Source organism: Schistocerca piceifrons, chromosome 2 (assembly GCF_021461385.2).
Source record: "Schistocerca piceifrons isolate TAMUIC-IGC-003096 chromosome 2, iqSchPice1.1, whole genome shotgun sequence".
NCBI lineage: Eukaryota > Metazoa > Arthropoda > Insecta > Orthoptera > Acrididae > Schistocerca > Schistocerca piceifrons.
Window position 1 is genome coordinate 847,153,309 of NC_060139.1, and position 12,935 is coordinate 847,166,243.

At 40.7% G+C, this 12,935-nt stretch overlaps 1 protein-coding gene across 1 annotated transcript in view; it reads left to right on the top strand.

Moving 5' to 3' along the window:
- The window catches only part of LOC124775924 (glutamate receptor ionotropic, kainate glr-3-like), a 117,845-nt gene that overhangs the window by 16,177 nt on the left and 88,733 nt on the right, over nt 1-12,935 (top strand). Inside the window, exon 2 of the mRNA XM_047250769.1 lies at nt 1,920-2,092. Coding sequence (XP_047106725.1) covers nt 1,920-2,092 — 173 coding nt within the window. The remainder of the gene's footprint in view (nt 1-1,919; nt 2,093-12,935) is intronic.

A 12,935-nucleotide genomic window follows, 5' to 3' on the forward strand; every position in this document is an offset into this window, starting at 1 on the left:
TTATTGGCTGTCTATCGATGAATCTTCTCGCATACGTTACAACAACATCTCCTCAAGTTTTACTGTGCGAATGTTTTTTCGCCGAGAACCTGATCAGCCATGTAGCTTGAACGGTCTCTAACTTTCTATCCGCTACGAATAATTGCTTCCCGTTAAGGTAAAGACTCTTTGGAAATACGTTCTCCGTGTATTCGTTGGCTTCCTGAGCATTTCATTCTACTGCAAGATTCATTACATGTGTTTCTGCTAGTTCCGTCGTTAACCGTATCTTCCATCGTGGGCACGTCACACGACTGCGTAGTGTTTATTAACGTCGTGCCTCAAACATCAACGTGGCAGAGAGTTTATTATGAATGTCATATGGATGATTACTATTTACTAGTGTCGTGAACCAAACATTAATGCAGCAGGCAGTTTATTATGAACCTTAGGTTGTTTACATACGTAACTACCACGAATTAATTATTCAAGACTTCGTACTAACTGAAATATTCGATTCTCACCACTGGTGCGCTAAAGATTCAGAACACCTTCTACGCGTGTTAGTGGCTAAAAATACTTATCGTATTTGCAGAATGGTGTATGCAGAGACATTACTGTCATGCAATTTTTTCTTTGGACGGCTCAGACTTCTGTTTGTTGTAAGAGGCGTTAATATCTCTCCGTTTTCCCTTCCATTTTGGTCAACGAGAGAACAAGGGACAACATCAGTTCCTTTCCATTTGCTCTTTATCTCTCCTAATTTTTTATCACCATGTCTCTACAGTAATTACTTTCTTCAGATCATTTGACACCTGTCCTCATACTGCAATTGCCATAGAACACCTCTAAATTTAATAACTTCCTTCTGAAAATACATCTTTCCGTGGTACTAAAACTACTCTTCATTGTGTATTTCTAAATCTCTTTTAAATTCTCGGATCCAGTTTGTTTCGAATTTCAGTTGCAAGAGACACGAATTCTTGGAGATACGTTTCATCAATGTATTGTCATTCACCCCGTATAAGTGTTCGAAAAATTGCTGCCTTCTATTCCTTATAGTTTCTGCAACTGTTTCTATGTGTTGATATATTTCATCATTGTTTCTTGATTTCCAAGTTTCTGCTCTTCTTATTGCACCAAAATTTTTCCTTATGATTCTCCTCTCTAGTATTTCTAGTTTGTCTAATTTGTAATTCGGTGTTACGCATTTTCTTGCGTAGAGGTTTTCTAGTCTTACGACCGCACTGTTTCTGCGTTTCTTGATATGCACTTTATATGGCAAGTATTTTTTGTTTTTCTATATGCTCTTTCCATTTGTTGAGAATTTTCCTTTATGGCAGGTACTTTACGTCTGTTTCTTGAATTATTTGTTCTAGATACTTGAATCTTCTGGGCTTTCCTGTTTAACCAGTAGCTGTCTGCAAAAAACTGCATATATGACGTTAGTGATAAAGTTATTTTTCCCTGTAGATATTCTTAATCATGCGCTACCGGCTTCCATGCGCTACAGGCTATTAATTTTTCTCTGCAAATTTTATTAATCATGAACTACTGGCTATCTGTTTGAAGACATTGACATATATTTCTGTATCTGCTAGATTTTCAAATAATATAGAAATATCCACTGTAAATGCCAGGCAATTTACTTCAATACACACTTTCCATCTTTCTAGTTTTAATGATAATACTTCATATTTTTTAGATTTTTCATTCGAAATTCTTACTGTTCTTTTCTAGTCTACAGTGGAAAGGTGCTGGAGATACGTTATCACCTTGCCATACACCTGTAACTATATTAAAGTGCGTGGAAACTCCACTCATGAGTTTTTACTTTTGAGATTAAGTTCAAAAGAATTTCACGTATTAGCTTTACCAATTTAGCTTGACACTTCTCTGTTTGAATACAGACATAATTATCTGCGGTTTTTTAAATTCAGAATGGCTACCAAAATCAAGATTCCTTGTGGAATTCCGTAAAGGACTACGAAGTAATCTCCAGTTGGGATTTCTGCCTGACACCCACCAAACAGAATTCCTACACAAGTGTCCGAGTTCACCGCTGCTGGTCGTGCCAGACGCTGAGCTGCTGCTCCAGGAGTCCCATCTCAAGGTAAGCCGCCGTATTCTGCTCAACCACATGCAATGTGACCAATTTTTTTCCAAAATGTAAACTAGTTGGACAGATTACTTCCTACGTGAAAATTAACACAACCAGCCATGAAAGCTCAGAATAGCCGTACGGTTTTCATCTGTTCAGCAGTGACAGGGTGTGTCCACAACGACAACCTCCTCTACAACGTTGCCCATTGTAGAGTATAATGGCAGGAAGCGTGCCGCTACTTTGTCCAATTCACAGATGTATCATGTGTAGGCTAGTGATCTATTAATGCCGGCAAGGTAACTCAGCACGTTCGGTCAGAGGGCTGGCTGTCCTTTGTACTTAAAAAAAAAAGAAGAAAAGAACAAAACGAATGTAATATTCAGCGAAGAACTTGAAGTGGTTGAAGTGTTGTCCTGTGACCTCCACCCATACCAAATATCAACCGAGGGAGGTGGTGCAGTGGTTGGCACACTGGATTCGCATTCGGGAGGACGAAGGTTCAATCCCACGTCCGGCCATTCTGGTGTAGGTTTTCCGTGCTTTCCCTAAATCTCTTCAGGCAAATGCTGGGATGGTTCCTTTGAAAGGGCACGGCCGACTACCTTCCCTGTTCTTCCCTAATCCGATGAGACCGATGACCTCGCTATTTGGTCTCTTCCCCCAAACAACCCAACCCATACCAAATGTCGAGAACAATACCAAACAAAATGGAACGATAAGAAAAAGGAATCGTCTTTGACTAATAATCAAAACGTCCTCGGTCCCGGGGTCTTACACCACCACTACTTAAATTTTTAATAAAAATCGCGGAGGTGCAGACAGAGGTTCAGGACACTCTCTTGTCCTTGGGGTGGGAGACTGCCCTTAAAAGGCGGAAGAATCGACAATGATCAACTGTATGAGGATGCAGAAGGAAGGAAACCACTGCATTAAATACACAAGACGTGCGTCCACAGGTCATGTGGCCTGTAACTGAAAAGTGTCATGATGATCTCTCCTTTGGCAAAAGATTCCGCACTTGTTCCCCATTCGGATGACGATGAGAAAAAGATTGAATAACCAACGAAAAGACAACCCTCCAAGCGTCGGGGCGTGGAATGTCAGGAGGTTGAACGTATTAGAATATAGGTCTCAATTTATGTGTAGTGGAGGTCAGGGAAGTGAAATGCAAACATGGTTTTATGGTCATGTGGGTGTAGGGTAATAAAAACAGCAGCAGAGAATGGTATACTGGGAGTAGGATTCGTTATGAATAGGAAGGTAGGGCAGGGAGTGACTGACTGTGAACAGTTCAGTAGTAAAATTGTTCTCACCACAATCGACAGCAAACCGACAACAATAGCTCAAGTATACTTTAGGACGTCGTAAGTAGACGAAGAGATAGACAAAGTATCTGAGTATATTGAACCCAAATCGACACAAAAACCTACTAGTCATGGCGGATTCGTATGCGGTTGTATGGGAAGGAACGGAAGAGAGGATTATTGTAGAATAAGAGAGGTAGTAGGAATAAGAGAGGAGAAAGACTAATTAAGTTCTGCAATAAACTACAGTTCGTAATAGCGAAGAGGCTCTACTATGTTCAACAGTCACAACAGGAGGACGTATAGTTGAAGATACGAGAAAATTTCAGCTAGATTACAATATACTCAAGCAGAGATTTAGAAATTAGATACTGGATTATAAGTTGTACCTAGGAGCAGATATAAACTCAAATCTCAATTTAGTAGTGATGAAGACGAGACTGAAGTTTAATAGACTAGTAGGGAAGAATCAGTGGCAAAGAAGTGGTATACGCAAATACTAAGTGATGGAAAGATACGCTTGAAGTTCTTTGAGGCTTTAGATATTATTACAATGAATAGCTCCCTAACCAGTACAGTTGAAGAAGAACGGACAGCTCTACAAAGGGCAATCACAGACGTTGGGAAGAAAAACATAGGTACAAGGAAGGTAACTGCGAAGAAACCATGGTTAACAGAGAAATGCTTCAATTGTTCGATGAGAGAAGGAAGTACAAAAATATTCAGGGAAATTAAGAATACAGAAATACAAGTCACTTAGGAATGAAATAAATAGGAAACAGTGAAGCTAAGTCGAAGTGGCTCCATGAGAAATGTGAACAAAGCGAAAAAGTAATGACTGTAGGAAGGACTGACTCATCACATAGAAAAGTCCAAACAACTTCCGGTGAAGTTAAATACAAGGGCGGTAACATTAAGAATGCAATGGGAATTCCTCTGTTAAATGCAAAGGAGAGAGCGGATAGGTGGGAAGAGTACAAGAAGACCTCCATTAGGGTGAAGTCTTGTTTAATGGCGTGATAGAAGAAGAAGCACTAGTCGATAAGGAAAAGATAGGGAATCCAGTATAGGAACGAGATTCTGTGAGACTGGAGACGTAACATCAGACTTTCGGAAAAAACATCATCCACACAATTCAGGAAACTCCAAGACCCCACAAGTGCGCAAATTATCGCACAATCAGCTTAACAGCTCATACACCCATGTTGCTGACAAGAATTACATACAGAAAAATGGAAAAGAAAATTGAGAATCTGTAGGATCACTATCAGTTTGGCGTTAGATAAGATAAAGGCACCAGAGAGCCAGTTCTGACATTGCGGTTGATAACGGAAGCAAGACTGAAGAGTAATCAAGACACATTTACAGAATTTGTTGACCTGAGAAAGCGTTCGACAATGTAAAATGGAGCAAGATATTCGAAATTCTGGAAAAATAGGGGTAAGCTATGGGTAAAAAATGGTTTAAATGGCTCTGAGCACTATGGGACTTAACATCTGAGGTCATCAGTCCCGTAGAACTTAGAACTACTTAAATCTAACTAACCTAAGCACATCACACACATCCATGCCCGAGGCAGGATTCGAACCTGCGACCATAGCAGTCGCGCGGTTCAAGACTGAACCGCCTAGAACCGCTCGGCCACAGAGGCCGGCAGCTATGAGTAAAGATGGGTGATAGAAAATCTGTACAAGAAGGAAGAGGGAACAGTAAAAATGGAAGACCAAAAAGGAGGTGCTCTGATTCAAAATGGTGTAAGAATGGGATGTAGTGTTTCATCGCTCATGTTCAGTCTGTACATCGAAGAACCAAAAAACGGAAATGAAAGGAATGTTCAGGAGTAGGATAAAAATTGGAAGCTGAAAGCTATGAATGATAATATTCGCTGATGACATTCCTATGCTCAGCGAAAGTGAAGAACAATCGAAGGGTGTGTTGAATCGAATGAACTGTCTGATGAGTACAGAACATGGATTTACAATAAATGGAAGGAAGACGAAAGTAATGAAATACGGGAGAAATAACACCAGCAAGGAACTTAATTTCGGACTTGGGGCTCAAGAAGTAGGTAGGCTCCAAAATTAACCCATCATGGATGGAGCAAGGAGGACAGAAAAAACAAACCAGCACTGGTAAAGAGAGCATTCCTGGTGAAGAGAAATCTACTGATGTCGAACATATGCCTGAATCTGAGGAAGAAATTTCGAAAAATATACTTTGGTAGTGAAACATGGTGAAGAAACCGGAACAGAAGAAAATCGAAGAATTTAACAAGTGGTGCTACAAAAGAATGTTGAAAGTTAGGTGGGCTGATAAGGTTCGCCGCAGAATCGGTGAGGAAAGAAGTACATGGCAAACACTGACAAGATGAAGAGAATGCATAGCTGGACATCTGTTAAGACATCGGGGAATAACTTCCGTGGGCTAGAGGGAGCTGTAGCGTGTTAAACTCTAGAGGAAGACAGAGTTTGGAATGTATCCACCAAATAGTTGAGGACGTAGGTTGCAAGTGCTACTCTGAGATGAAAAGTCTGGCACACGAGACGAATTCGTGGTGGGTCACATGAGATCAGTCAAAAGACAGTTGACAAAAAAGAAGACTAGTAATTAAGCTGTAATTATGACACTGAAAATATCAACAGCGCCTTCCCTATGGTTTTAGTCATTCCCTAAACATTTACTTTCAATGAAGTGACAGAGTCCTTGGTTGTGGAACAATGCTTTTGGACTGTCCAGGAAAGCCCTGTTCTGGTGTAACCACAAGCGCCGAAACGAAGATGCGGGACACAACACCAGAAAAGGCAGTGAGGAAACGTCGGCCAATGGTGCACGGAATTGCACCACGCCGAGCCAGGAGCGCCCCCTACAAGGAGTGAATAAAAACGCTACTCCTGCCAGCCTCTGCCGCTCAGATCGGCACCGTGTCGCGGACGGTAGTTATCAGTGACGTGTGTCAACTTCCAGGAACTTTGTCTATAGAGATGACTATTACTGTCTTTATGTTCTCTGTGAAACTGATGTATCTCCAAAGTATTGTCAAATCTGTTTTATAGAAATAAAACTACTAATGTTATTCGTTTAGATTGTTGTATAGCATTTCGAGGCCGTAGCATTCTTAGGCACCCTATAAGCGACGAGTAAGCAAGATCCCACAAGCTCCACCTCGAAACTCTCCTCGACATTTGGAAATACCTGCTAGCCATTGGTTTTTTGATCTCAAGAAGGGGGTAGAAGTCAGTGGGTAAGATGTTCCCCTTACAAGCCTCATCTGTTCGCATCATTAACGAGAATCATGTTATGACCAAACCTTGGCAGTCCCAAAAAACAGCCGGCATCATCTTGCTGGTGAGGAATGAATCTTCATTTTCTTTATGTCGGCGGTTATCTATATGTTTCCACTGCTTTCTTGGCTCCTTTATTTCGGCGTCATTGTGATACACTTAGCACTCGCAGCTAAAGAAGTCATCTGCATTCTGCATTGGTTTGACACAGCAACATATCCACTGAATGTCAGTTTGGCCAGCTGCTGGAATACGTGTGAGTAGCCACAGGTGGCGACCTTCCTCTTGTTCGAAAAGGTGTGCTACGTGACGAAAGATGACCCATGACGGTGATACGCTGAACTTCTAACATTGTTGCCGCGTATTTCCATTAATTCACTATGGATTGTAACATAATCATTCTCATTCAGACGCAGAAAATGAATTTCCGCACGATGGTCCATGTTATCGTTGGGCTACACCACTTTTTTGGCTCTTTTTGCGTTGTGCTGCAGTATTACGTTGTGGGGATTTAAATACAGGGTGATTCAGTTGCCCCTACTAATAGGTTTTATGCAACCTGCAATGCCGTCAAAAACCACGCACAAGGTTTTCATATTCTCTAGCTTTTTATGTACAAACTATTAGTACTACAGAAAAAATGAAAAAGACTTTCTTGGAGGAAAGTTAACCTAGCTGTATTTTGTACTGGGATACAATTTCGCTAGGGAACACTTCCCTGATATTCAAGAAAAAAGCATTTAAGGTCACTTTTGCACGTTTTTCTTGAATAACTAGAATGCTATGGGCTCTAGTGAAAACGTATCCTAGTACAAAATTCCACGACTTTAAATTTCCTACCAAAAGGTATTGTTCATTTTTTCTGTAGGTCCAATAATTTGTGCATGGCAAACGATAGAATACGAAAATATTGTGTATGTGTTATTTGAAGGCGTTGCGGGTTGCATAAAAGCGATTGGTATGAGCAGCCGAATCACTTTGTATATTCAAGGACTGCTACGGATGTGTACGTAAGAAAATTTCCCTTTTTCCATGGCGTCAATTAAGGCTATGGCGTTTTGTCTTCTGTCTGGCTTATAATATTATAATTCAGTCAGTCTTATTGTTAACATGTTGTACAGCGTGATCTTTCGTTTTATTATTAATTTTGAATACGATATGGACCAGTTCTCTAATATTAATACGAGACTGGAAACTGGTTTTAAGTGCTTCGCAAACATGATTGACTACTTTCATAAAATATCAGGCTCATAGTGCTAAGAAACAAGCGGATATAAACGCAACACTAAACTGTCTACACGCTATAATCTCACTCTACATGTGTAAAATTGATTAATTTCACTCATCTGATCACACGATAATGGTGATTCATGTTTTCTCGTGGTGACCTCTTCACCTATGTCTCTCTGAGAAGTACCGCAAGAATATTTGCGTCCAGCTTTCACCCTCAATTCCCCTCCGAGTCGCTGAAGCCTAATTGTATCGACTACAGTGTGCAACTCATCACTTCTTCACGATGTAGTCGTGAGACGATAGTTCCACGTTGAAGGTGCAGGTGGTCTATGGCAAGGACTCGTAGCATACTCTCTGTTCTACTTGTCATTTCGCGCTCTGACTTGCAGCTGGTTCCACCACTGCGATCTGTACGATATGAAAACGTAACAGACTCTTTACGGGAGTTTTAAACATTAACTATACAGTTTGTGATGGAGCTGCCTGTGCACTGTTGGTACATTGGTAAACAAAGCATCAGTCCTATGCAGGTCACGTAACAGCTCTTAAACGCTTATTTTAGCTCCGGAATTATTGAAGTTCAGCACAAATTATGTTCCTGAACCATCTCTTAATGATTTGTTACGAAGATTAAAATCTGTATACAGTAAATAAATCACGTCGTCGATAGCACTGTAGCCCCTCCCAAATAAAACCCATAGTTTTGTTATGAAAAGGCATCAACACTTCAGATGAAACTGTTGCATTTGAAGCACAGTACTCTTCCTTGTTTATTGGCACGTGCTTTCATTATTCATTCCGTACCTGCACTGGTCACACCGTTATCACTGCTGTAGGTTGCCAGCAACATGACTCTTTTTGTTATTAAAACCTTTTGACTGGTGAGTTTCGGGCATGGCCCATCGTTAAAATATATCGTACACTCTGAAATGCGTCAAAAAAAGAAAAAAAAGAAAGTTTTAACAACCTGAGGCTTCACAATGAAATTTTCACTCTGGAGTGGAGTGTGCGCTGATATGAAACTTCCAGGAAAATTAAAACTGTGTGCCGGACCGAGATTCGAACTCGGGATCTTTGCCTTTCACATACAAGTGCTCTACCATCTGAGCTACCCAACTACAACTCATAACACGTCGTCACAGCTTCACTTCCGCAAGTACCTCGTCTCCTACCTTCCACACTTACAGAAGCTCTCTTGCGAACCTTGCAGAACTAGCACTTCTGGGAGAAAGGATATTGCGGAGACGTGGCTTTGCGACAGCCTGGGGGAAATTTTCATAAGGAAATTTGCACTATTCAGAAGCAGACAGAAAAGCGAATGACTCTGTATGTGCTGCAAACACGTCCTCATATGAGTACTCTCACGAAGTGCTTGTAAATGTAAACTCGAAACTATGCTACTGCAAAAAAGAGCAAATAAAGGTATATTATGCTTTAAATGTAAGACTATAAATCATCTCAGCTGTATAAATGTTGGTACAAAACAGAAAATTAGGTTCTGTTCGAATTGTGAGTGCAAAGAATATGGCCTAAATCTAAGTGACAATAACTCCACTACCGAAATTATTTCAGTGTTAATACAGGAAACATCACACGTAAAACAAAAACTCATACTTGCTACGAGGACATATTTCATTACCGACGTGGAAAAGTGGACTCCTCAGTGAAGAACAATATAAATCACGTAAAAGTGTGAAGTATGCAGGTGAATACAAATGACAATCTCGAGCTCTGTAAGATTTCTGAGCTAAACATCGAGAGCACGTAAGAACGACACACGACAGACACTAGAACAAGCAGTGCTGAGATGATTTATAGCTCTGAAGATAAGTGGGGTCAACACGCTGTCACTCACCAACACTGTCGTCTACGATTTGAAATGCTCCCAGAAAGAATAATCAAGGAAGAAGCTATTCTTGTAGCAAGCACCCATCCATTGCCGTCGAATCGCTTCTCATACAAATGAAACGGCTACAACGATTGCTGCTACGGGATTCATCAAACCAGGCGAATGTCTAGCAGAAATTCGGAAACACGCAAATTCGACAGCAGTCGGTAAGTTATCCTCAGATGATTACCTTGTGCTAATTGGAGTATCGAACGATATCTTTAAAAACGAAACATTAGAAGCCTTTGGAATTACAGAAATGTTTAAGTCACCTAACGCATACAACGCATCGTTATGACCTACCACAAAGATCATGCATGAATCAAGAAGTAAGTGCAGCTAACGAGCGATTTCAATCATTTAGTAAATTTCTTAGAAACGTTAGTGCAGTGAACGTAAACAACATCGGCCCCAGATTTTACACTACTCATGGTCTGCACCTCAATGATAGTGGAAAACGCCTTATAGTAAATGAACTGCTGACCGAAATAGAAAAGAAGACTCAACAACTAAAGTCAAGATCATTATCCTCAAATAAACACCAGCAGTCTGTTTCCAAGACTTCTTTACGCTAAATGGTAAGACTACAGACAATCTGAGAAGTAACAGTCTGTTGAACAACTTCAGAAACAGTGTTTCTACTACTAGTGTTAAAAACATTTCAAGTCCATTGTGTGATGCTATACCATCAAAGTACAACGAACACTGCCAGTAACAATAAACTGTGTGTGTTCCACCAAAATATCAGAGGTCTCAGAAGTAAACTGGGACTACAACATCTTAGCATTAACGGTGCTAAATCTATAAGCCATGAAAATGTATTATGTTTCACAGAACACCATGTTACCAGTGGTACTGAAATGCCTCAAACTGTGTGGGTACACACTGGCATTGAGTCGTTGTAGATCTATTAAGGAGAAAGGGAGAACTATAATTTACGTTAAGGCTGATGTAAAATTTAAACTACTAGACGTAATTACTTACTGCATAGATTTATACTTTGAAGACTGTAAAACGGAAATTACTTCTAATGATATGTCAGTTACAGTATTGGCAGTGTACAGGGCTCCTGCAGAACAAATGTGTATTTTTCTAAACTGTATGGAACAGCTTTTGAACGGTATATATTCAAAAAACAACGATTTAATTTTCTTGGGGAATTTTAATATCAACTTCTTAGCAAAAAAAAAAAAAAAAAAAAAAAAAAAAAAAAAAAAAAAAAACACGATAGAGAGAACTAGCGCACTTTATGGAATCATTTAACCTGATGGCAGTTAACTTTCCCACAAGCATAACATGTACCAGTAAGAACTTAATTCACAATATTCTTCTGGACAGAGGCAGGAGCAACTGGACCACTGCAATGCAAATGATCAATGAACTGTCAGATCTTGAGGTCAACTACTTGTAGTAAATGAATTTAACCTGTGTCGTAAAACTAATCAATCCTTTAATCTTACAGGCCAATCAATAGTGGTAGGCTACAAATCTTCACACTTTCCTTGAAGCAGATCGATTTGGGCCCTATATTGTATGAAAAGAAATATTAACGAGAAGTTTAACCTGTTATTTAACGAATTTGTATCACTGTTTGAAGCAGTATTAAAAAATTTTTAACAACGAATCCGCAGGTTGCTAAAAGGAAACCCTGGATTACTAAAGGCATCAGAATTTCCTGTAGAACAAAAAGAAATTTATTTGAATCCCTGAGATTTTATGACGATCCATTTACAAAGGGGAACTAAAGATTGTACTGTAATATTTTTAAAAGAATTACAAAAAATCCAAAACTATGTACATCACATCCGGAATTGACAACAAAGCAAAAACAAAGCAGAGCAAAAGCATTTGCCAGGCTATAAAAATGGAGAATGGGGAAAAGGTGGAATATACAGGGTGAGTCACCTGACGTTACCGCTGGATATATTTCGTAAACCACATCAAATACTGACGATCCGATTCCACAGACCGAACGTGAGGAGAGGGGCTAGTGTAATTGTTTAATACAAACCATACAAAAATGCACGAAAGTATGCTTTTTAACACAAACCTACGTTTTTTTTAAATGGAACCACGTTAGTTTTGTTAGCACATCTGAACATATAAACGAATACGTAATCAGTGCCGTTTTTTGCATTGTAAAATGTTAATTACATCCGGAGATATTGTAACCTTACGTTGACGCTTGAAACCTCCGACGTTCAGTTGCGTGTTGTAACAAACACGGGCCACGGTCGACGAGCAGCATCTGCAGGGACATGTTTACGATGACGACCGTGTTTACGAGTGTGGCTGCAGTGCACTGTTGTGGTTTGGTCTAGCTGTCGCAGTGTCCGCATGTAGCGCTTACTGCTATTGTTATTCTGTATTCGTCTCCGCACGCAGACCAACTGTAGTACGCCGTGTTACCAGACGTCTGTGATAGTGTAGTGTTGTGGGAACTGTGACCATGGTGTATTCGAACTCTGAAAAGCCGGAGATGATATTTATGGCGAGTGTTGACGAAATGCAGCTGAAGCCTGCAGGGTGTATGCAGAACGGTACCCGGACAGAGAGCATCCAATGTGCCGCACATTGCAAAACATCTACCGCCAACTGTATGCAACAGGTATGGTCGTAGCACGCAAACGGGTCCGTAACAGGCCCGTCACAGGAGAAGCGGGTGCAGTTGGTGTGTTAGCTGCTGTTGCAATGAACCCACACATGAGTACACGGGACGTTGCGAGAGCCGGTGGACTGAATCAAAGTAGTGTCATGCGCGTACTGCATCGTCACCGCTTTCACCCGTTTCATGTGTCACTACATCAGCAATTACATGGTGATGACTTTAATCATCGAGTGCAATTATGTCAATGGGCATTACCAGAGAATGCTTTGCAGTTCTACCTGTTTACCGATGAAGCGGGTTTCACAAACCACGGAGCAGTGAATCTACGGAACATGCATTACTGGTCCGTGGCCGGCCGGGGTGGCCGAGCGGTTCTAGGCGCTACAGTTTGGAACCGCGCGACCGCTTCGGTCGCAGGTTCGAATCCTGCCTCGGGCATGGATGTATGTGATGTCCTTAGGTTAGTTAGGTTTTAGTAGTTCTAAGTTCTGGGGGACTGATGACCTCAGAAGTTAAGTCCTACAGTGCACAGAGCCAT